A 22,911-nucleotide genomic window follows, 5' to 3' on the forward strand; every position below is an offset into this window, starting at 1 on the left:
TCTCCTCTCTCTCGTATCGGTGTGTAAACCCACACTCGAACCCCCCATTCCTCCCCAGGTCGAGTAGGCACGCCCCACTTCATGGCCCCAGAGGTGGTGAAGAGAGAGCCGTATGGGAAGCCTGTGGATGTGTGGGGCTGTGGAGTCATCCTGTTCATCCTGCTGTCTGGCTGCTTGCCCTTCTACGGTACCAAGGAACGCCTGTTTGAGGCTATCATTAAGGGGAAATATAAGGTAGTAGTTGATTTTCCAAAACTGCCCTCTCACACACACACACACACACACACACACACACACACACACACACACACACACACACACACACACACACACACACACACACACACACACACACACACACACACACACACACACACACACACACACACACACACACACACTAACTAACTAAGAAATGGGTGGGTGTGAAACCTGCAGTAGCGGGTCATTGCACATGGTTAACAACCACAAGCTACGGCTTGGAAAGTTTTCTCAGCTGCATTTCCATTGAGGCCCATACAGAGAATTCAGAATGTACCATGTAGAACAGTCCTCATTCTGTCTTCTGGGCCTGGTGGGGGGTACATGGTAACCTTCCATCTATATCTATAGCTAGGTTAAAAAGTTCCAGGTATATACTGTGCCCAAGGTGATAAATGTATCTGGCATTCCCTCGGTTGCTGCAGCCCTACATCCATCTGAGAGCGTGTGTGTGTGTGACCCTCCCCTCTAGATGAACCCACGCCAGTGGAGCCACATCTCAGAGAGTGCCAAGGACCTGGTGCGTCGCATGCTGATGCTGGACCCCGCAGAGAGGATCACTGTCTACGAAGCCCTCAACCACCCCTGGCTTAAGGTGGGAACAAACATGCAGACACACTGATACACACACACATTCACATGCATGAACACACACACTAAAAGCCCTGTCTGCAAGATGCTGAAAATGCAGACACACACTTAACCCCAACTGTAACACATGATTATAACCAGATGTGAAACTAACACTGGGTTAGTTGTTGTTTCCTCATAACTTTCTCCCTGTCAGGAGACGGCGCCCTGCATCAGCTACTTTCACAACCCAGAGAATACAGTCCACTTTATTGAGTAGAACCTGTGTCGTAGTGTTTTGGCTTTATTAGTGTGGTATTCACCTGTCTGTGAGGGACAAGTATTCACCTGTCTGTGAGGGACAAGTATTCACCTGTCTGTGAGGGACAGGTATTCACCTGTCTGTGTGTTCTCCCTCCAGGAGAGGGACAGGTATTCACCTGTCTGTGAGGGACAGGTATTCACCTGTCTGTGTTCTCCCTCCAGGAGAAGGACAGGTATTCACCTCTCTGTGTGTTCTCCCTCCAGGAGAGGGACAGGTATTCACCTGTCTGTGAGGGACAAGTATTCACCTGTCTGTGAGGGACAAGTATTCATCTGTCTGTGTGTTCTCCCTCTAGGAGAGGGACAGGTATTCACCTGTCTGTGAGGGACAAGTATTCACCTGCCTCTGAGGGACAAGTATTCACCTGTCTGTGAGGGACAGGTATTCACCTGTGTGTTCTCCCTCCAGGAGAGGGACAGGTATTCACCTGTCTGTGAGGGACAAGTATTCACCTGTCTGTGAGGGACAGGTATTCACCTGTCTGTGTGTTCTCCCTCCAGGAGAGGGACAGGTATTCACCTGTCTGTGAGGGACAGGTATTCACCTGTCTGTGTTCTCCCTCCAGGAGAAGGACAGGTATTCACCTGTCTGTGAGGGACAGGTATTCACCTGTCTGTGTTCTCCCTCCAGGAGAGGGACAGGTATTCACCTGTCTGTGTTCTCCCTCCAGGAGAGGGACAGGTATTCACCTGTCTGTGTTCTCCCTCCAGGAGAAGGACAGGTATTCACCTGTCTGTGAGGGACAGGTATTCACCTGTCTGTGAGGGACAGGTATTCACCTGTCTGTGTTCTCCCTCCAGGAGAAGGACAGGTATTCACCTGTCTGTGAGGGACAGGTATTCACCTGTCTGTGTTCTCCCTCCAGGAGAGGGACAGGTATGCCTACAAGATCCACCTGCCAGAGACGGTGGAGCAGCTGAGGAAGTTTAATGCAAGGAGGAAGCTCAAGGTACACACACACACACACACACACACACACACACACACACACACACACACACACACACACACACACACACACACACACACACACACACACACACACACACACACACACACACACACACACACACACACCATTGATGCTCTTCAATCAATCAGTCAGTACATTCCTGTTCCTTGTGTTGTGTCGTAGGGGGCAGTGTTGGCTGCTGTCTCCAGCCACAAGTTTAACTCCTTCTACGGAGACCCACCAGAGGAGATGCCTGACTTCTCTGAAGACCCCACCTCCTCAGGTAAGACCTGCCCCTCTCCTCCTGTTGCCGATCACACGTCAACACCCAAGCCGAGCTGTGTCAGGGGAACGGATGTCATGGCAACAATCGCTTACATGGTTTGTGTTGCTAGCTCATTGTCCCACGGGCTGTCCTGAATTTTTGACTTCTCATAGTTTTCTACAACTACAGCCAACTTCTGCGGTATCAGAAAATCATTCTCATCATGTAAGACCGATAATGATGATTTGACATTTCTATCACTGTTGTAAGCTCCTCAACCTCAACCAAGCCTCAACGTTATCTCATTTCCTGGTAATCAGATGACAGATAGACAGTAGCTAACCACACAGCCAATCCAGTGTTCAGAACAGCAGTGGAACATTCAGGCCCTGGTCTCTGTGCTAGCCTCGGCCTTCTTATAAATCCCCCTGATTGCTGGGAAAAGGAAACAGAAGTGTCCAGAACTGCGTTGCCCAATGCCCTCACTTCCCTGTCTCTGTCTCGGGGTGCCCTGTCACTCCCTACGCATGTTATCAACGGGGGAACAGAGTCTATCTACTACCTGCCGCCCTCTCTGTCAAATAGCCTACTGCTCTGAATGCTATGCTTGTCAGATGTTCTCAGACCTAACAAAAGGGCTGTAATGTTGTGATGCGGGCGTGTCCCACGCCATCTGTTTTGTAGGTCTCGTTAGAGGCCTTTTTAATAGGCCCCGTCTAAAATGGTGAAATGTAACGGTGCCTATCCTTCCCGTGCATGTGGGATAAAGGCGTGTAGCTGGGTCTGCACAACAGATGGTGTGACGTGGCCACTTTTCAGGATGAAAACATCTGACAAACTTTGGTAGAATTTGGAGCGGTACAGAGTCCAAGTGAGTCATAGAAAAAAGCATTGGAGACAATATAGGTGATCGTCTGGTCTTCCTCTTATGAGACCAGACAGCCTCATTGCATCACTCTGCGTTTTGTGACTTTCTGCCCTTGTTTAAAAAAAGAAAATGCTTAGGGATGGAATTCACTTTCCTGTGGGGTGTGGCTGTGTGTCTTTGAGACTTTAGCCAGATACCCACAGCTCCAGACCCTTCGAGAGTCAACACAGCCTCTGCTTTTTGCTTACTCTCTCTCTCTCTCTCTCCTGTTTTGCTCTCTGTCTGTCTTGTCTTTCATTCTTCCTGGCCTCCTCTTTTCTCTCCTTCTCTTGTCTGCTGAATCTTTCCTCTCTATTGTCTTCTCTGTGGTGGTGTTTCCATGCGGCGCTCTCTGTAGGACTGCTAGCCGCTGAAAGTAGGTATCCCCAGGTAGCTTCCTGGTGTGACATCATGACATCATCACCATCTATTAAACTACCCTCCCCCTCCCCCGTAGCACCCTTGATGACTCACGTCCCAATACTCTAAAACAGCTTCCTTACCTTTTTGGGGATGAAACAGTATCTAACTCGGTGTCAGTTGATGGGGGTGAATTGAACTCCAAGCTGAGATGGACAGAAAGCCAATCAGAAGTATTGGGAAGTAGACTCTGTGTGCATTGTGATGTCACTCACCACCGACAGCTAATGAGGTGGACGCGCGCCTGCACGGCTTCCATTTGATCCAATCACAACCGTTGTCAGTGGCGTGTGCAATCTGGACCTGTCATAGCCTTGGAGGACAAACTGAGTGTTCAGTCTTCAAACCTCTTTTTATGTGTGAAGTGTTTCTATGTTATACAAGCAGCATGGCAACTAACTTTAGTCTTCCATACAATCTCTAGATCCAGCCTTCACTAACCTTCACTAACCTTCACTAACCAATCACATGACCTGACCTCCATACCATTGTCTTCATCCCATGTGATATGGTTTATTTCTTCCTTCCTGTCTAATCTGTCATATTGATGATGGGATGTACCTCTGTTCTGTTCTGTCCTGTTCTGCGTCTCTCTGTTGCTTTCGCTGCATGTAGCAGGTACTCTAGCCTGACACCTTCTGTTTCTAGCTGTGTGTGCTGTGTCTCTGTGTGCTGTGTCTCTGTGTGCTGTGTCTCTGTGCGGTGTGTCTCTGTGCGGTGTCTCTGTGTGTGTGTGCTGCGTCTCTGTGTGCGGTGTCTCTGTGTGTGTGGTGTCTCTGGTGTCTGTCTGTGTGTGTGTGTGCGGTGTCTGTGTGTGTGCGGTGTGTGTGCGTGCGTGCTCGGTGTCTCCGTGTGTGTGCGGTTGCGGTGTCTGTGTGCGGTTGCGGTGTCTGTGTGTGGTTGCAGTGTCTCTGTGTGTGTGTGTGTGTGTGTGTGTGTCTGTGTCTGTGTCTGTGTCTGTGTCTGTGTCTGTGTCTGTCTGTCTGTCTGTGTGTGTGTGTGTGTGTGTGTGTGTGTGTGTGTGTGTGTGTGTGTGTGTGTGTGTGTGTGTGTGTGTGTGTGTGTGTGTGTGTGTGTGTGTGTGTGTGTGTGCGGTGTCTCGTGTGTGTGTGCGTGGTGCCTCTGTGTGTGTGTGTGAGATGTGTAAATGTATTTGTCGTTGTTGTGTGTTTTTTGTGTGTGTTAAATTTAAATATTTCTGTTTTTATGGTACTGGCTACTCATAATGTGTGTGTGTGTGTGTGTGTGTGTGTGTGTGTGTGTGTGTGTGTGTGTGTGTGTGTGTGTGTGTGTGTGTGTGTGTGTGTGTGTGTGTGTGTGTGTGTGTGTGTGTGTGTGTGTGTGTGTGTGTGTGTGTGTGTAGGGGCAGTATCCCAGGTGCTGGACAGCCTGGAGGAGATTCATGCTCTGACCGACTGCAGTGAGAAAGATCTGGACTTCTTACACAGCGTCTTCCAGGACCAACACCTACACACACTGCTGGACGTGAGTGGGCTACACACACGCAGGTTCATGTCAAGTCCACTAGGTGGCACTTTGACACAAGTAAAGAGACACACCACATTATTCATTGGGGAAATCGTTTGGGAATGAAAATGCATTTTTATTTCTAAAGCAACATTTAATACAAAAAGTGGTATGTGAGGAGGGATATGTAAAAGATGAGTGAATAATAATGTCTGTCTCCCCCTGGTGTTGCAGCTCTATGACCAGATCAACACCAGGTCGTCTCCTCAGATCAGGAACCCTCCCAGTGATGGAGTACAGAGAGCCAAAGAGGTGAGTGGCCTGGTCACGACATCAAGGTGGGACACCTCTTTTCTTCTGGGACTAGCGCTTGTTAAATACTTTATCTTGTTGTTTTGGTTAGTGTTTGGGGGTTTGTTAATGTTTTGTATTAAGTGTTGACGCTCTTATATGATATTGTACTTCCTCTCCCTCCTCTTATCCTGTAGGTACTGGAGACAATCTCCTGTTACCCTGACAACATGGAGGCCAAGGAACTCCGGAGGATCCTCACACAGCCACACTTCATGGTGGGCCATCTCCACCTCTCTGTGTGCGTGTGTGTGTGTGCGTGTGTGTGTGTGTGTGTATAAACAAATGATCATGACTGGGTCAAGCCCCTTAGTTTGTCCACTATAGACCCCAGGGAGGGAGGGATCTGTTAGATTAGCAAGACTGAGGGGAGGGGCTGTCAGGTGTAGCAGCCAGGGTTATGGGTGGGGCTAGTGAGGCTGCAGACATCGTTCTCCGCCCACCCAGCCCTAGCTGTTACTGCCAACAAAAGAACAATAAAAAAAGCTCCCTTCTGCTTTTCCTCATTTTTCCCTCCCTGTTCTCTCTTCATCTCTTCTCTGGTGTCAGGTAGAGAGAGTTTTGCATTTTTAAGCCAATTTCCTGCAATTCTACCAATTTTCCCATGGAGCTGAGAGAACATTTAGGAGTTTTAAAACCAATTTCCTGCAATTCTATGTTTCTTGCCATGGCTAATGCTGGGTTCTTTTACTCAAACATAACATCTATACTGCTAAATTAATTGTTTTTGGAATATTCCATTCTTCCTGACTATCTAGCTTTTATTTTGGTGATCAGTTGTTCTCAAAGACTATAATGTAGAAATGTATTGGTGCATTACCTTTTCTAAATACCTTATCTGTTTTTAGCCTGAAACACTTTCGTGATGGAAAAAGTTATTTGGACTTAGGTGACCTGAAAAAATTATTTGGTGGCCCCAAGGATTTCAATGGCAGAAGATTCTGTGCTTGTCTGTTACAGTTTAAGCTGAAATATGTCACTTTTGGGTGACCTGACCAAATTCACATAGAAATGTTAGTTATAGATCTGTCATTCTCATTGAAAGCAAGTCTAAGAAGCGTTACATCTGTTCTATGTGCACTATTTCTATGCTTCCAATTCTGAAGTTTCGTGTTTGCATCTTTTACTTTAGTTTTTTTACACCAGCTTCAAACAGCCATTTTTGGTTATTGAAAATATATTTCAGTGGTTTAGATGGTACAATGATTCTCCAGACTATACCTTCTTGTTTTGTCACATAAACTGAAATTAGGCGAACTATTTGAACTTTTGCAACCAGGAAATGATTTGTGCATAGTGCACCTTTTTAAAGCTGAGTTGTGTTTGGTTCTCCATCCTCTTACCTTAGTCTCTGACCCACAGTGTGTTTCTGTACTGACACGAATACTGACATCTCAACGCTAGAGCCCTCTGCTTTTTGCTCAGCCTACAGACTGACACAGTGGCCTGGATATAAAGAAGGGGGGGTCCCCCTTCCCTGGTGACCAAGATAAAAATAAAAAAGAACGTATATCCCATCTGGATACAAGTCTATTTGTGTAGACCCATAGTAGTTTACCCAGTCTTTTAGTCACTCATGTTTCATTTAGGAAGACCAAGCAAATACGTCTTAAGTAGAAACCAGCTAACACTGTTACACACTTACAATAAGCCACGTGAGACCAAAAATACAGGGTGAATTTAGGTAGTGCCTTGTGCGTCCCCTGTTGTTTAAAATACCATATTACACACTCATTGTCTGCTGTAGATGTCTGTGTGAGGGTGTGTCTTATTGTGTGTGTGTGTGTGTGTGTGTGTGTGTGTGTGTGTGTGTGTGTGTGTGTGTGTGTGTGTGTGTGTGTGTGTGTGTGTGTGTGTGTGTGTGTGTGTGTGTGTGTGTGTGTGTCTGTGTCTGTGTCTGTGTCTGTGTGAGGGTGTGTGTGTGTGTAGGCCTTGCTCCAGACCCATGACGTGGTGGCCCATGAGGTGTACAGTGACGAGGCTCTGAGGGTGACCCCCCCGCCCACCTCACCCTACCTGAACGGAGACTCTCCCGAGAGCACCAACGGGGACATGGACCTGGAGAACGTGACTCGAGTACGCCTGGTTCAGTTCCAGAAGAACACTGACGAACCTATGGTACGACACACTCAAACACCGACCACACACATTTACTGAGTCTTCCTATTTGACCTTTCACCCTTGACCTCTTCAGGGCATCACTCTGAAGATGAACGATCTGAACCACTGCATCGTGGCCCGTATCATGCACGGAGGAATGATCCACAGACAAGGTACAGTACACTTTTGGAATATGCCGTACACCTGACCACAAACAGGCCCACATTCACCCTCTGTCTCACCCTCTGTCTTCTTGTAGGTACGCTGCATGTCGGCGATGAGATCAGAGAGATCAACGGGATCAGCGTTGCCAATCAGACCGTAGAACAGCTCCAGAAGATGCTGGTGTGTTGTCCAATCAGATTCTCTCGTTCTCACCATTGTCCAATCAGCTAGTTTTGTCTTTACACAGTACTACGGTACGTGTGTATCAGTGGAAGGCTCTTATTGGTTGTGATCATTTGATGATAATGTTGTGTCCCCACAGAGGGAAATGCGAGGGAGTGTTACCTTTAAGATCGTACCCAGCTACCGGTCACAGTCCATGTCTTGCGAGGTATGGACCGATTCTCTTGTGTCTCTAGAAAATCAGGTAAATGAGGTAAAGAAGCGTTCTATTCTTCAGTTATAAGTCATTTTTTGTTGGGATGTTTTTCACGTTTTTTTGTTCATGTGTGTCTGCAGAAAGAGTCCCCCGACCTATCCAGACAGTCGCCAGCGAATGGCCATGCTAGTGTCACTAGCTCCATCCTGGTGAGGAGCTGTGGCTCGATATCGCTTCTGTCAGATGAATCTATTGTGCTGTATTAGATGTGTGTTAACTCTATGTGTGCTTGTAGGATCTGCCCTCTACCATCCAGCCTAAAGGACGACAGGTGAGAGCTATAGACTTCCCTGACTCCTCCACTCCCTCTCTTCTCTGATGTCTGACTCCTCCTCTCACATGGCTTTGTCTAGACCAGGGACACCATTTGCTTGTTTTTGTGTGTGTGGACTCGAATGTGTGTGTACGTCTGTGTGTACGTCTGTGTGTGTGTGTGTGTGTACGTCTGTGTGTCTGTGTGTACATGTGTGTGTGTACGTCTGTGTGTGTACGTCTGTGTGTGTGTGTGTGTGTCTGTGCGTGTGTATAAATCTGTGTGTGTGTTAAACATAATTTGGATCCATGTCATCTTAAATAACCCCTGCATGTATTAAAGGGATACTTCGTGATTTTGGCAATGAAGCCCTTTATCTACTTCCCCAGAATCAGTTGAACTTGTGGATACCATTTGTATGTCTCTGCATGCAGTTTGAAGGAAGTTGCTAACTAGCACTAGCGAAGTTGCTAACAAGTGTTGGCATTAGCATTGGCTCACATAAATACCTCCAACTTCCTTCATATGATATCCATGACTGTGGAGAAGTAGATAAAGGGCCTCATTGCAAAGTCTCCCTGTCGTAGCCTGTCTCCCTGTGTCGTAGCCCGTCCTCCTCACTCTCACCTCCTTTGTCGATGTCCCGTATGTTTTCTACTGCATGATGTGTGTGTGATGCTCTCAACCCCCTAGATCTCCAGACCTGTCATCAAGGACAAAATGTCCATCAAGGTAAGATCTCTCAGTGGATCCAAGTAGCAGTAGATCCCATGCAGTGTGTCCCTCATTGTAGCTCTTGTAGATTCAACATTAGCTGGCGTCCATAATCCCCCTCCATTAAAATGGTTGGTTGTTTGCGCGTAAGATGTAGCCAATCAGGGGCAAACAGAACGATTCAAATGGTAAAGCTTTCTTTGATGTTCCCATATTTGCTTTCTCTTTTTCGCCCGACTCTTCTTCTTCTTTCCTCCTCCGCCTCTTTGCTTCTTGTTTACTTTGTCGATTGTGGCCATTTCGACCAATCAGTGTCCCGTACAGCTCTCGTTAGGAGCTTGATCAATCAAAATCACTTCTTTCCTCCATACCTCCAGCTTGATCAATCAGTCCCCCTATTCCCTCCCAGATCAGCGGTCCTGACCAATCACATTCCTCGGTTTCCTCCCTCAGATCTACGTGCGTGCTCAGTTTGAGTACGACCCCGCCAAGGATGACCTCATTCCCTGTAAGGAGGCCGGGATCCGCTTCCGGGTGGGTGACATCATCCAGATCATCAGTAAGGACGACCACAACTGGTGGCAGGGCAAGCTGGAGAACACTAAGAACGGAACCGCAGGGCTCATACCGTCACCAGAACTACAAGAGTGGTGAGGACAGAACTAGACGTCGACCGATTATGATTTTTCAACGCCGATGCAGATTATTGGAGGACCAAAAAAAGCCAATGCCGATTAATCGGACGATTATTATTATTTTTCTTGTAATAATGACAATTACAACAATACTGAATTAACACTTATTTTAACTTAATATAATACATCGATAAAATAAATTTAGCCTCAAGTAAATATTGAAACATGTTCAATTTGGTTTAAATAATGCAAAAACAAAGCGTCGGAGAAGAAAGTAAAAGTGCCATATGAGCCATGTAAAAAAGCTAACGTTTCAGTTCCTTGCTTAGAACATGAGAACATATGAAAGCTGGTGGTTTCTTTTAACATGAGTCTTCAATATTCCCAGGTAAGACGTTTTAGGTTGTAGTTATTATAGGAATTATAGGACTATTTCCCTCTATACCATTTGTATTTCATTAACCTTTGACTATTGGATGTTCTTATGGGCACTTTAGTATTGCCAGTGTAACAGTATAGTTTCCGTCCCTCTCCTCGCTCCTCCTTGGATTCGAACCAGCAACACAACGACAACAGCCACCATTGAAGCAGAGCAAGGGGAACAACTACTAGAAGGCTCAGAGCGAGTGACGTTTGAAACTATATTAGCGCGCGCTAACTAGCTAGCCATTTCACTTCGGTTAAACCAGCCTCATCTCGGGAGTTGATAGGCTTGAAGTAATAAACAGCGCAATGCTTGACGCACAACAAAGAGCTGCTGGCAAAACGCAAATAAAGTGCTGTTTGAATGAATGTTTACGCGCCTGCTTCCTACCACTGCTCAGTCAGATACTTAGATACTTGTATGCTCAGTCAGATTATCTGGGGCGGCAGGTTAGCCTAGTGGTTAGAGCGTTGGACTAGTAACCGGAAGGTTGCAAGTTCAAACCCCCGAGCTGACAAGGTACAAATCTGTCGTTCTGCCCCTGAACAGGCAGTTAACCCACTGTTCCTAGGCCGTCATTGAAAATAAGAAGTTGTTCTTAACTGACCTGCCTAGTTAAATAAAGGTTTTAAAAAAAATATGCAACGCAGGACACGCTAGATAATATCTAGTAATATCATCAAGCATGTGTGTAGTTAACTAGTGATTATGATTGATTGTTTTTTATAAGATAAGTTTAATGCAAGCTAGCAACTCTGCTTACTGCATTTGCGTAACAGGCAGTCTCCTTGTGGAGTGCAACGAGAGAGAGGCAGGTCGTTATTGTGTTGGACTAGTTAACTGTAAGGTTGCAAGATTGAATCCCCCAAGCTGACAAAGTGAAAATCTGTCGTTCTGCCCCTGAACGAGGCCATCATTGAAAATAAGAAGTTGTTCTTAACTGACTTGTCTAGTTAAATAAAGGTATAAAAAAATGCCAAATCTGCACCCAAAAATACAGATTTCCAATTGTTATGAAAACCTGAAATCGGCCCTAATTAATCGGCCGACCTCTAGACAGAACCCATGGAACCCATACTGTAAAAAACAGCAGGGTTGATGCTTCCGTTCCAATTCCATTTCCAATTCAGGAAGTGGATTGAAATTACAATGCAAGAATTGCAAAAAAATCCTCATAGAAAAATATGCAGTGCTTTTCCCAAATGTTAAGCAGAAATTTGACTCAATTATTTCTGGTCTTTGGTTTTGAGGGCTGTTAACACAGAATTAAAATAACTAGTAGTAATCAGTGAAGTATCTTTATTTCCTTACATTTTACTACCCCCCCCCCCCCCCCCCCCCCCAGGCGTGTGGCGTGTATAGCCATGGAGAAGACTAAGCAGGAGCAGCAGGCCAGCTGTACCTGGTTTGGCAAGAAGAAGAAACAGTACAAAGACAAGTACCTGGCCAAGCACAACGCAGGTACACACACACACACACACAGCATGTTTTAATAATACAGTCAGAAACCAATTCTTTATTATGTGGAACTGTGTGTGTAAAAGTGTTTGGCTTGACATGTTGGCTATAAGATATTCCAAGTGTTCCAGATGTTTCCGTTGTATTTTATATTGTATGATGCATTCAGAAGTTATATCCCAGATATTCTCTTGCAGCTTTATTCACTGGCCAAAATATAGTCCCAATTCTGAATTGAGTATTTTGTTTATTGTATAATAAAGACATTCCCGGTCTGTAGAGCTAAATGCTTAGCTTACTACTGTACTGTCTGTGGAATGGTTTCCAACTGAATCTGACTGCATGTTCTTCCCCCAGAACAGGCCCCTTTCCTCCCTCAAAGAGCTCCCCTCTAAACGTTGTCTCAATGTTGACTCAATGTTACATGTCTAACTCTCCTGCCATTAACAACCTGGCCTCCGAGTCCAAGCTATGTACTGTAATGTTTTTAATGGACCTTTTCTTCTATTAACCCTCCCCTCCATCCTTCCCTCTGTTCTGTCCATCTTTCATGCGTCTCTTACCCAATGGCTTGGCTGCATGTAAGTAACTCTGAACGATGCCCAACGATGCCCTCCTCCGTTTCTCTCCCTCTATCCTCTACTTCATTCACGCTCGTTTCCTTGTTTGACGTCAGTCCACAGTTTGAACTTCTGTCTCGCTGTTTCATTTGTTCTTCCTCGTTTTATGTGTCCTGGTTTGTCCGTCTCTCACAGACCTGAAGTATTGAACTTGTGATGTCAAATAATTCCGATCACACGTAGGCCCTTTAGATGGCAAAAACAAACCGCTATCTTTTTCACACCGTTATCAGTAAACTTATTTCAGCGATCCATTCTTTATTTAAGCCATTCATTTCATTCACCTTCCTGTGCTGTGCACTACAGACAACCCCCTTCCATTGTGTCTGTGTTCCATCATTCCTATGGCTCTCAGTGAACATCTCTAATGCCTTTCACCTTCTCTGTTTCAGTGTTTGACCAACTAGACCTGGTCACGTATGAAGAGGTGGTCAAACTGCCTGCATTCAAGAGGAAAACGCTTGTTTTGTTGGGTACGTTAGACAGATGGTTCTTAGGTACCTGTTAACGTGGGTGGTTCCCTTTTTGGGAACGACCCCTCCCACGTTCAGCTGGAACGTTGCGCATTGAATGCAAAAATATTCTTTAAAATATTTAACCTCCACACATTAACAAGTCCAATAGCTCAAATGAAAGCTAAACACCTTGTTCATCTAGCCAGCAAGTCAGATTTCTAAAATGTTTTACGGCGAAAACATAGCACATATTTATGTCAAACCAGCACCAAAGACACAGCTAAATTGAATAGCCATGTTGAACAAAAGATGCAATCAACATTAAAAGAAAAATAATTCACTAACCTTTTGAAAATCTTCATCAGATGACAGTAATAGGACATGTTACACAGTACATTTGTTTTTTTCAATAATATGCAATTTATATCCATAAATCTCTGTTTACAATGACGCCATGTTCAAAAAATGCTACTCAAATGTCTGGAGAAATGATGATGTGGTTCTGTAGCTCAGTTGGTAGAGCATGGCGCTTGTAATGCCAGGGTAGTGGGTTCGATCCCCGGGACCACCCATACGTAGAATGTATGCACACATGACTGTAAGTCGCTTTGGATAAAAGCGTCTGCTAAATGGCATATATTATTATTATATTATGATTGCTCCGCCAGATAAAGTCAGATAACAAGCAATACACATCATAAACTTTGACTAAATATACATGTTCTACATATAGATAGAAAGATACACTTCTTCTTAATGCAACCGCTGTGTTACATTTATTTTTAACGTTACAGAATTCGTTCACTAGGCTATAATATGAGACGGCGCTCAGACATGAGCATTATGTCTCCTCTATGTTGGAGTCCACAGAAACACAAAATAACCACATAAATATTCCCTTACCTTTGATGTTCTTCGATCAGAAGACGTGGAAGGAGTCATACTTACCAAAAACTGTGTTTGGCTTTCAAGTCTGTGTCTTTGGGTTATCAAACGCGACAAATTCCGGCTGAAATGCAGCCAAAATTCTAGTGGATGCGCAACAAAACAAAATTGTCCCTAATTAATCAGCCATTCCGATAAATCGTTCGACCTCTAGTGTTAACTAAAGGGGAACAGTTGACAACACATTATTTAACGTCTCTGTCTCAATGTCTTATGTGTGTCTCTCTTCCCAGGGGCCCATGGAGTTGGCAGGAGGCACATCAAGAACACGCTCATCACTAAGCACCCAGACCGATTTGCCTACCCCATTCCTCGTAAGAGACCTACTACCACTATCACTGTTACTACCACCACTACGACAACTACCACTACTGCTACTGCCACTACCACCGCTACTACCACTATCACCGCAACTACCACCGCTACTACTACCACACCTACTACTACCACACCTACTACTACCACACCTACTACTACCACTACTACATCCACTACTACCACTACTACCACCACTACTGCCACCTCTACTACCACCACTACTGCCACCGCTACAACCACTACGACTACCACTACCATTACCACCGCTAATACTACCACTACTACTGCCACCACTACTACCACCACCGCTACTACCACTACTACTTCTACCGCTACTACCACTACCACCATTACTACTACTACCACCGGTACCACTACCACCAATACTGCCACTACCACCGCTACCGCCACTACCACCACTACTACTACTACCGCTGCTACTACTACTACCACCGCTACTACTACTACTACTACCCCCACTACCACTACTACTGATACCAGCACCACTACTACTGCTACCAGCACCACTACTACTGCTACCAGCATCACTAACACTGCTACTACTACCACTAACACTGCTACTACCAACACACTACCACTACCACTACTACCACCACTACCAACACTACCACCTACTTCTACCGCTACTACCACCACTACCACCGCCACTACCACTACCACCGCTACTACCACTACCACCGCTACTACTACTACCACTACCACTACCACCAATACTGCCACTACCACCGCTACTGCCACTACACCACTACTACTACCACCTACTACTACTACCACCGCTACTACTACTACTACTACCACCACTACTACCACACCACTACCACTACCACCACTACTACCACTACTACCACTACCACCACTACTACCAACACTACCACTACCACCGCTACTACCACTACTACCACTACCACCACTACTACCAACACTACTACCACTACCACCACTACTACCACACTACTACCACACCTACTACTACCACTACCACCACTACTACCAACACTACTACCACCACCACTACCACCGCCACTACCACTACCACCGCTACTACCACTACCACCGCTACTACCTCTACCACCGCTACTACCACTACTACCACTACTACCCTACTACCGCTGCAACTACTACTACCACCACTACTGCCACTACCACCACTACTACCGCTACCACCACCACTACTACCGCTACCATCACCACTACTACCGCTACCACCGCTACTACTACTACCGCTACCACCTCTACCACCACCGCTACTACCACCACCGCAATTACCACTACTACCGCTACTACCACTACCACTACTACCGCTACTACCACTACCACCACTACTACCACCGCTACTGCCACTACTATCACTACTACCACCGCTACCATTGCTACCTCCGCTACTACCACTACCACCGCTACCTCCACTACTGCCACCGCTACTACCACTACTAATACCACTACCACTGCTACTACTACCACTACTACTGGCACTACCACCGCTACTACTCGCTACTACTACTACTACCACCACTACTACCAACGCTACTGCCACTACCACTGCCACTACCACTGCTACTACCACAACTACTACCACTACTACTACCGCTGCTACTACTTCTACCACCACTACTACCGCTACCACCACCACTACTACCGCTACCACCACCACTACTACCGCTACCACAACCACTACTACCGCTACCATCATCACTACTACCGCTACCACTACCACTACTACCACCACTACTACCACCACTACTACCGCCACCACTACTACCGCTACCACCACCGCTACTACCATCGCTACCACCGCTACTACCACTACTACCACTACTAACATCACTACTACCGCTACTACCACCACTACCACCGCTACTACTACTACCACTACTACCACCACTACTACCACTACCACCACCACTACTACCACCACTATTCCCATCACTACCTCCGCTACTACCACCGCTACTACCACCACCACTACTACTACCACTACTACCACCACTACTACCACTACCACCACCACTACTACCACCACTATTCCCATCACTACCGCCGCTACTACCACCGCTACTACCACCACCACTACTGCCACTGCTACTACCACCACCACCACTACTACCGCAACTAGCACTACTACTACCACTACCACCACTACTACCGCTACTACTACTACTACCACCGCTACTACCACCACTACTACCGCGACCACCACCACCACTACTACCGCAACCACCACCACTACTACCGCAACCACCACCACTACTACCGCGACCACCACCACTACTACCGCTACCATCACCACTACTACCGCTACTACCACCACTACTACCACTGCTACTACTACCGCTACCACCACTACTACCTCCGCTACTACCACTACCACCACCGCTACTGCCACTACTACCACTACTACCATTGCTACCACTACTACCACCGCCACTACCAACGCTACTACAACTACCACCACTACTACCGCTACCACCACTACAACTACTACCACCACTACTACCGCTACCACTACTACAACTACTACCACCACTACTACCGCTACCACCACTACTACAACCACCACTACCACCACTACTACCGCTACCACCACTACAACTACTACCACCACTACTACCGCTACCACTACTACAACTACTACCACCACTACTACCGCTACCACCACTACAACTACTACCACCACTACAACTACTACCACCACTACTACCGCTACCACCACTACAACTACTACCACTACTACCACTACTACCGCTACCACTACTACAACTACTACCGCACCACTACTACCGCTACCACCACTACTACAACCACCACTACCACTACTACAACCACCACTACTACTACTACAACCACCACTACCACTACTACCACCACTGCTACCGCTACTACTGCCACTACCACCACTTCTACCACCGCTAATAACACCACCACTAATACCACTGCTACCGATACCACCACCACCACTAATACCACTACTACCACCCCTACATGGACATCTATGTACTAAGAGAAGACTTGAGTGTAGGAACCTCCATTCAGGTTCTATCACTTACCCCTCCCTAATTGTCTCCCCCCTTTCCCTCTCTCTCTCCTTCCCATTCCCCCTCCCTCTCTCCCATTCCCCCTCTCTCCCTCCCTTTCCCTCTCTCTCCCTCCCTTTCCCTCTCTCTCCCTCCCTTTCCCTCTCTCTCCCTCCCTTTCCCTCTCTCTCTCCCTCCCATTCCCCCTCTCTCTCCCATTCCCCCTCTCTCCCTCCCTTTCCCTCTCTCTCCCTCCCTTTCCACAGACACAACCAGACCTCCAAAGAAGGACGAGGAGAATGGGAAGAACTACTACTTTGTGACACATGACCAGATGATGCAGGACATCAGTAACAATGACTACCTGGAGTACGGTAGTCATGAGGACGCCATGTACGGCACGCGGCTAGAGACCATCCGCCAGATCCACCAGCAGGGTATGATCTCCATACTGGATGTGGAACCACAGGTAGGTGTGAGGTGGGGATGGGCGGGTTTGTCTGTGTGTGAGGTGGGGATGGGCGGGCGGGGTTGTCTGTGTGTGAGGTGGGTGGGTGGGGTTGTCTGTGTGTGAGGTTGTCTGTGTGTGAGTTGGGGTTGTCTGTGTGTGGGGTGGGGATGGGTGGGCGGGGTTGTCTGTGTGTGAGGTGGGGATAGGTGGGCGGGGTTGTCTGTGTGTGGGGTGGGTGGGTGGGCGGGCGGGGTTGTCTGTGTGTGAGGTGGGGTTGTCTGTGTGTGAGGTGGGGATGGGTGGGGTTGTCTGTGTGTGGGGTTGTCTGTCTGAGCTGGGGGTGGGGTCTGTCTGTGAGGTGGGGTGTGTGGGGTTGTCTGTCAGAGATGGGGGTGGGTGGGTTTGTCTGTCTGAGGTGGGGGTTGGGTGGGGTTGTCTGTATGAGGTGGGGGTGTGTGGGGTTGTCTGTCTGAGGTGGGGGGGGTGGGTGGGGTTGTCTGTATGAGGTGGGGGTGTGTGTGTATCCAGTATATATTCCACCGGCAGAAAATCAGTGATGGTGGAACGCTGACGTAATGTTAACTTTTATGCCTTTCCCTTAACCTAAATATACCTGACCTTAACTCAAACATGAACTCTAACCTAACCCTCTCTTTAACCTAACCTTCATCTCTTCAGTTTATGTTCTGCCAGTTGAATATACACTTCCTGTTTATTAATACTGTGGAGAGTTTTTAAATGTAGCTCACTAGTCAGTTTTCTGTCAGTCATCTCTTGTTTCTCTTCAGGCACTCAAGGTGTTGAGGACGGCTGAGTTTGCCCCTTACGTTGTGTTCATCGCAGCTCCCACCATCACCCCTGGAATGAACGAGGTTAGTGCCAACACACACTGCTACTGTGTCCGTCATGTTTTGGGTTGTGTCTCTGTCATTTTGCTGTGGTGAAAGTCCATCCCACTGCCTGTGTCCTGTCTGCATTCCTGTTGATTTTTCTTTGGCATGCCTTTCTCCTTGCACCCAAGCTTCCCAAGTGGTGCAGGAAACTGCCTGTAAGTACTGGATATGTACAAGTAGATTAGCTCATATACACTCCTTTTATAGGTGTGTGTATTGTGTTTGTGTGTAAATGGTTTGTTTTTGAGTATACTAAGATCCTCCCAGAGTCCCATTTCATCTTTCTTTCCATTGTGTGACTCGACCCTTCCCACAATGCCTGGAAGGAGGGTCTTTTCTTCCCCTGTTATTCTGACTCTTTCTTCCCTCCTCCTCCCTTTAGGATGACTCCCTCCAGCGGCTGCAGAAGGAGTCCGAGGGCCTCCAGAAGACCTACGCCCATTACTTCGACCAGACCGTCATCAACAACGAGATCGACGACACCATCCGTCTGCTGGAGGAGGCTGTGAACCTGGTGTGTACCACCGCTCAGTGGGTTCCTGTGTCCTGGGTTTATTAACCCCTGAACCCAGACCAACCAACATCAAACTCTGACTGTCGTCCCCCATTCCCCAACAAACCCCGGTTTTCTTTTACAATGCATCTCTGTGGAACATCTTTGTGGAACATCTCTGTGGAAACCGTGTGGATGAAGGAAAAAATGAATGAAAAAGGACTGATAGCGCCTCTGAAACCTCAGTCAGTCCTCCTGAAGAAAAACAGTGACTTCTGTCGTCTTCCTCTCCACTCCTTACTGACTGCCTCAAAGGCACATTGTTGTGTGTGTGTATATATATACATATACATACATATATATATATATAATATAAAAATGCTGAATATGGTCCTGTTCTTAGAGTTGAATGAAAGGGAGGGGGGGACATTTTCTACCTTGTTTCTTTTTGTATCGTTATAGCGACAGCTGTCTGAGGCGAGATAGTGAGGAGGACAGACGTGACACACGGTGAAGGGTGTTTGTTGCTGTTTACCTTGTATAAGGCATTTCCTATGGTCGTCAGTCGGAAGCTTGCCGTGTGGCCCCCTGACCCCTTACTCCTATTGGCCGCCTCATACTCTTCGTGCTCCGCCCCTCAGAGACAGAGGAGGTCCCTCTCGCACGGTCGCCTCTGCCGCAGTGACACCACGTCCTATTGGGCGGATAGAAAAGCACAGTGAACACCTCTCCTATCCCTTTCCTTTTATATTTATTTCAGAGGTCACGGTATCTGGCAATCAAATCGTTGGACCACCCCCCCCCCCCACCCCCCCCCCCCGAACTCTCTTCATTCCCTACACACCCTGTTTGTTTACATCTCAGTTTGCACAATGGAGAGAACAGGTACCCCCCCCCCTCTGTTTCTTTCTCTCTGTAAAGTGATGATTCTCCTCGGTCAGAGCGTGTGCTTGGTCATCGCCAAAGCACGGGTGTCCAAGCCAGAGGGCATCCCTCTTATCTGGATGGACGGACAGGAGGAGGGAAGAAAACAACCCAACACGGTCACCCTGCATGCGGCTGGGGCAGAAGACTCTGACTCCTATGCACACCCCCCAGTCCTGCAGGCCCATAATAGTGAGCCGTGTATGTCAATTGTCCCAATTTGATATGTTGTGGGAATGGGAGGGGATACGGAGTGGGACGTCCAATCCTATAGGTCCGCCATTTCAGAACTGTGTCGTCTTAAAAGAGTATTACTGTTTTAAGTTCAATGGAAGAAGATGCATTTTTATGGTGTGTAAATGTTTCCGTGGTTCGTAAGTCATAAGAGTGATGCCAAGAGCCAGTGTGTGTATAATAATAATACTAAAAGAGCTCATTGTGACAAACTCTTTATAACACTTTACTTGCGGTGACATGACATAGCGCCTTATGAGCACTGTTGTAAAAAGGGCGTAGTGCCTGTCTTGAACTGTTGTAGCATAAAAAAAGAAACGGCTTTGTCATGCTTCTGACAGTGTGTTATGTAGGGGTTATGTCTCTCTGCCTGGAGTAAAGTGTTACCATTTAAAGTCCTGTGTAAAGTTCCCTCTGCAAATGACAAGCAGCTCTTCGGTATGAAATGTTGTTCTTTTTCTGTTTTGTAAAAAATATATTTCATTTTAAGTGTTGACAAAGTAAACTGCCTTTGGGTTCTGTCTCATATAAGTCTCTAGTGTACACCTCTACTGTGTGTGTGTGCGCGTGTGGACGGGTTTGGCCCTATGTGTGGACTGTGGCTATAGGTGTGGATGGGTGGTTGTGTGTGTGATGCAATGCAGTAGTTTGCTTATACTGAACATTATGGTCATGCAAGTGCTTCCATTGTCCACGAGAATGCAGTCTTACTGTACTGTCAGACATTGTCCACTAGATGGCAGTCTATCTGTACTGTCAGATTATTTATTTATTTTACCTTTATTTAACTAGGCAGGTCAGTTAAGAACAAATTCTTATTTACAATGACGGCCTACCTCGGCCAAACCCTCCCCTAACCCGGGCGACGCTGGGCCAATTGTGTGCCGCCCGATGGGACTCCTGATCACAGCCCGGGATTTGTGAGCCAAGACCTAAACATATGTCACCCAATTTCCATTTTGTCTTCTGACCCTATCAAATAATGAGCTGTGATCAAACCTTTAAATACTTTAAATAGCTTGCGGACTTAAGTTAAAAGCTTTCTCTAGTCCAAGTTCAAATGTAATGCTTTGTCCATGGTTCTGAAATACTAGGGAAGTCCTTTGCCCTGTCCAGATAACCCCCTAGGCCTAGCTGCTGGGAAATGGTGTAGTTCAGAGATGATGTAATGGGTACAGTTCTGGCCCTAAATAATGACATGGATCATGATGGTGAAAGCACGTTCACTCTTTTTTATTGTGGTTAGATGTTTTGTTGGGTATACAATCAGACTATCTGTGTCCATGGACATACTGCAGATTCACATTGACATCCCATACAAAAAGGCCTTCAATTTGCTTGTAAACAAGTGATGTAGGTAACTACATGAACCCAAACACACAACCTCTGTAGTCTCTCGTTTGATGAATGCATTCATAGAACTGACCGAATCCCAATGAAAAAGGAGCTTACTAATGGTAATTCATGAAGCCCTAATAAACCGTGTTTATATTTATTGATTCAGAGCTCCCGTCTCAAGGAGACTGAGTCCGCAAGGCAGAAATTAAAAAGGGATTGAGGACACTAATCCATGTGGGGTTTGTGGTGCGCTCCGTCTATGAGTAACATTTACATGATGGCCTTGGACTGTGAATCTACAGTGTGCTTGTGGCTGTGCAGTGTGCATGCTATCTCCACTAACATTAGTACAAATATGCCGTCGGGCAGTAGTCTCTGTAAAATATGAAGCCGGGACGAAGTCTCGTTTAAATATGCCGTCGGGCAGTAGTCTCGTTTAAATATGCCTTCGGGCAGTAGTCTCGTTTAAATATGCCGTTGGGCAGTGGTCTCGTTTAAATATGCCTTCGGGCAGTAGTCTCGTTTAAATATGCCTTCGGGCAGTAGTCTCGTTTAAATATGCCTTCGGGCAGTAGTCTCGTTTAAATATGCCTTCGGGCAGTAGTCTCGTTTAAATATGCCTTCGGGCAGTAGTCTCGTTTAAATATGCCTTCGGGCAGTAGTCTCGTTTAAATAAGCCTTCGGGCAGTAGTCTCGTTTAAATATGCCTTCGGGCAGTAGTCTCGTTTAAATATGCCTTCGGGCAGTAGTCTCGTTTAAATATGCCTTCGGGCAGTAGTCTCTGTAAAATATGAAGCCGGGACGAAGTCTCGTTTAAATATGCCTTCGGGCAGTAGTCTCGTTTAAATATGCCTTCGGGCAGTAGTCTCGTTTAAATATGCCTTCGGGCAGTAGTCTCGTTTAAATATGCCTTCGGGCAGTAGTCTCGTTTAAATATGCCTTCGGGCAGTAGTCTCGTTGAAATATGCCTTCGGGCAGTAGTCTCGTTGAAATATGCTGCCTGGCAGTAGTCTCGTTGAAATATGCTGCCAGGCAGTAGTCTCGTTGAAATATGCTGCCAGGCAGTAGTCTCGTTGAAATATGCTGCCAGGCAGTAGTCTCGTTTAAATATGCCGCCGGGCAGTAGTCTCGTTTAAATATGCCGCCGGGCAGTAGTCTCGTTTAAATATGCCTTCGGGCAGTAGTCTCGTTTAAATATGCCTTCGGGCAGTAGTCTCGTTTAAATATGCCTTCGGGCAGTAGTCTCGTTGAAATATGCCTTCGGGCAGTCGTCTCGTGTAAATATGCTGCCGGGCAGTCGTCTCGTGTAAATATGCCGCCGGGCAGTAGTCTCGTTTAAATATGCAGCCGGGCAGTAGTCTCGTTTAAATATGCCGTCGGGCAGTAGTCTCGTTTAAATATGCCTTCGGGCAGTAGTCTCGTTTAAATATGCCGCCGGGCAGTAGTCTCGTTTAAATATGCCGCCGGGCAGTAGTCTCGTTTAAATATGCCGCCGGGCAGTA

At 46.7% G+C, this 22,911-nt stretch overlaps 1 protein-coding gene across 21 annotated transcripts in view; it reads left to right on the forward strand.

The window, feature by feature from the left end:
* LOC124010591 (peripheral plasma membrane protein CASK-like) overlaps positions 1 to 20,597 on the forward strand; it is a 52,302-nt gene extending 31,705 nt beyond the window's left edge. For 3 of the 21 annotated variants that reach the window (XM_046323211.1, XM_046323213.1, XM_046323233.1), the window contains exons 7-29: positions 59 to 237; positions 734 to 856; positions 2,022 to 2,105; positions 2,292 to 2,391; positions 3,639 to 3,656; positions 5,064 to 5,185; positions 5,402 to 5,479; positions 5,656 to 5,736; positions 7,448 to 7,636; positions 7,713 to 7,791; positions 7,878 to 7,963; positions 8,106 to 8,210; positions 8,303 to 8,371; positions 8,458 to 8,493; positions 9,169 to 9,207; positions 9,643 to 9,839; positions 11,594 to 11,709; positions 12,719 to 12,799; positions 13,960 to 14,040; positions 17,343 to 17,545; positions 18,295 to 18,399; positions 18,549 to 18,575; positions 18,803 to 20,597. In XM_046323211.1, the coding sequence (XP_046179167.1) occupies positions 59 to 237; positions 734 to 856; positions 2,022 to 2,105; positions 2,292 to 2,391; positions 3,639 to 3,656; positions 5,064 to 5,185; positions 5,402 to 5,479; positions 5,656 to 5,736; positions 7,448 to 7,636; positions 7,713 to 7,791; positions 7,878 to 7,963; positions 8,106 to 8,210; positions 8,303 to 8,371; positions 8,458 to 8,493; positions 9,169 to 9,207; positions 9,643 to 9,839; positions 11,594 to 11,709; positions 12,719 to 12,799; positions 13,960 to 14,040; positions 17,343 to 17,545; positions 18,295 to 18,399; positions 18,549 to 18,575; positions 18,803 to 18,979 (2,375 nt within the window). In that variant the 3' untranslated portion in view covers positions 18,980 to 20,597. The remainder of the gene's footprint in view (positions 1 to 58; positions 238 to 733; positions 857 to 2,021; positions 2,106 to 2,291; positions 2,392 to 3,638; positions 3,657 to 5,063; positions 5,186 to 5,401; positions 5,480 to 5,655; positions 5,737 to 7,447; positions 7,637 to 7,712; positions 7,792 to 7,877; positions 7,964 to 8,105; positions 8,211 to 8,302; positions 8,372 to 8,457; positions 8,494 to 9,168; positions 9,208 to 9,642; positions 9,840 to 11,593; positions 11,710 to 12,718; positions 12,800 to 13,959; positions 14,041 to 17,342; positions 17,546 to 18,294; positions 18,400 to 18,548; positions 18,576 to 18,802) is intronic. The other 18 variants (XM_046323212.1, XM_046323214.1, XM_046323216.1 and 15 more) reach the window with 17 other exon arrangements.
* The last annotated feature ends 2,314 nt before the right edge of the window (positions 20,598 to 22,911 follow it).

The sequence above is a fragment of the Oncorhynchus gorbuscha genome, linkage group LG23, assembly GCF_021184085.1.
Source record: "Oncorhynchus gorbuscha isolate QuinsamMale2020 ecotype Even-year linkage group LG23, OgorEven_v1.0, whole genome shotgun sequence".
Taxonomy (NCBI): domain Eukaryota; kingdom Metazoa; phylum Chordata; class Actinopteri; order Salmoniformes; family Salmonidae; genus Oncorhynchus; species Oncorhynchus gorbuscha.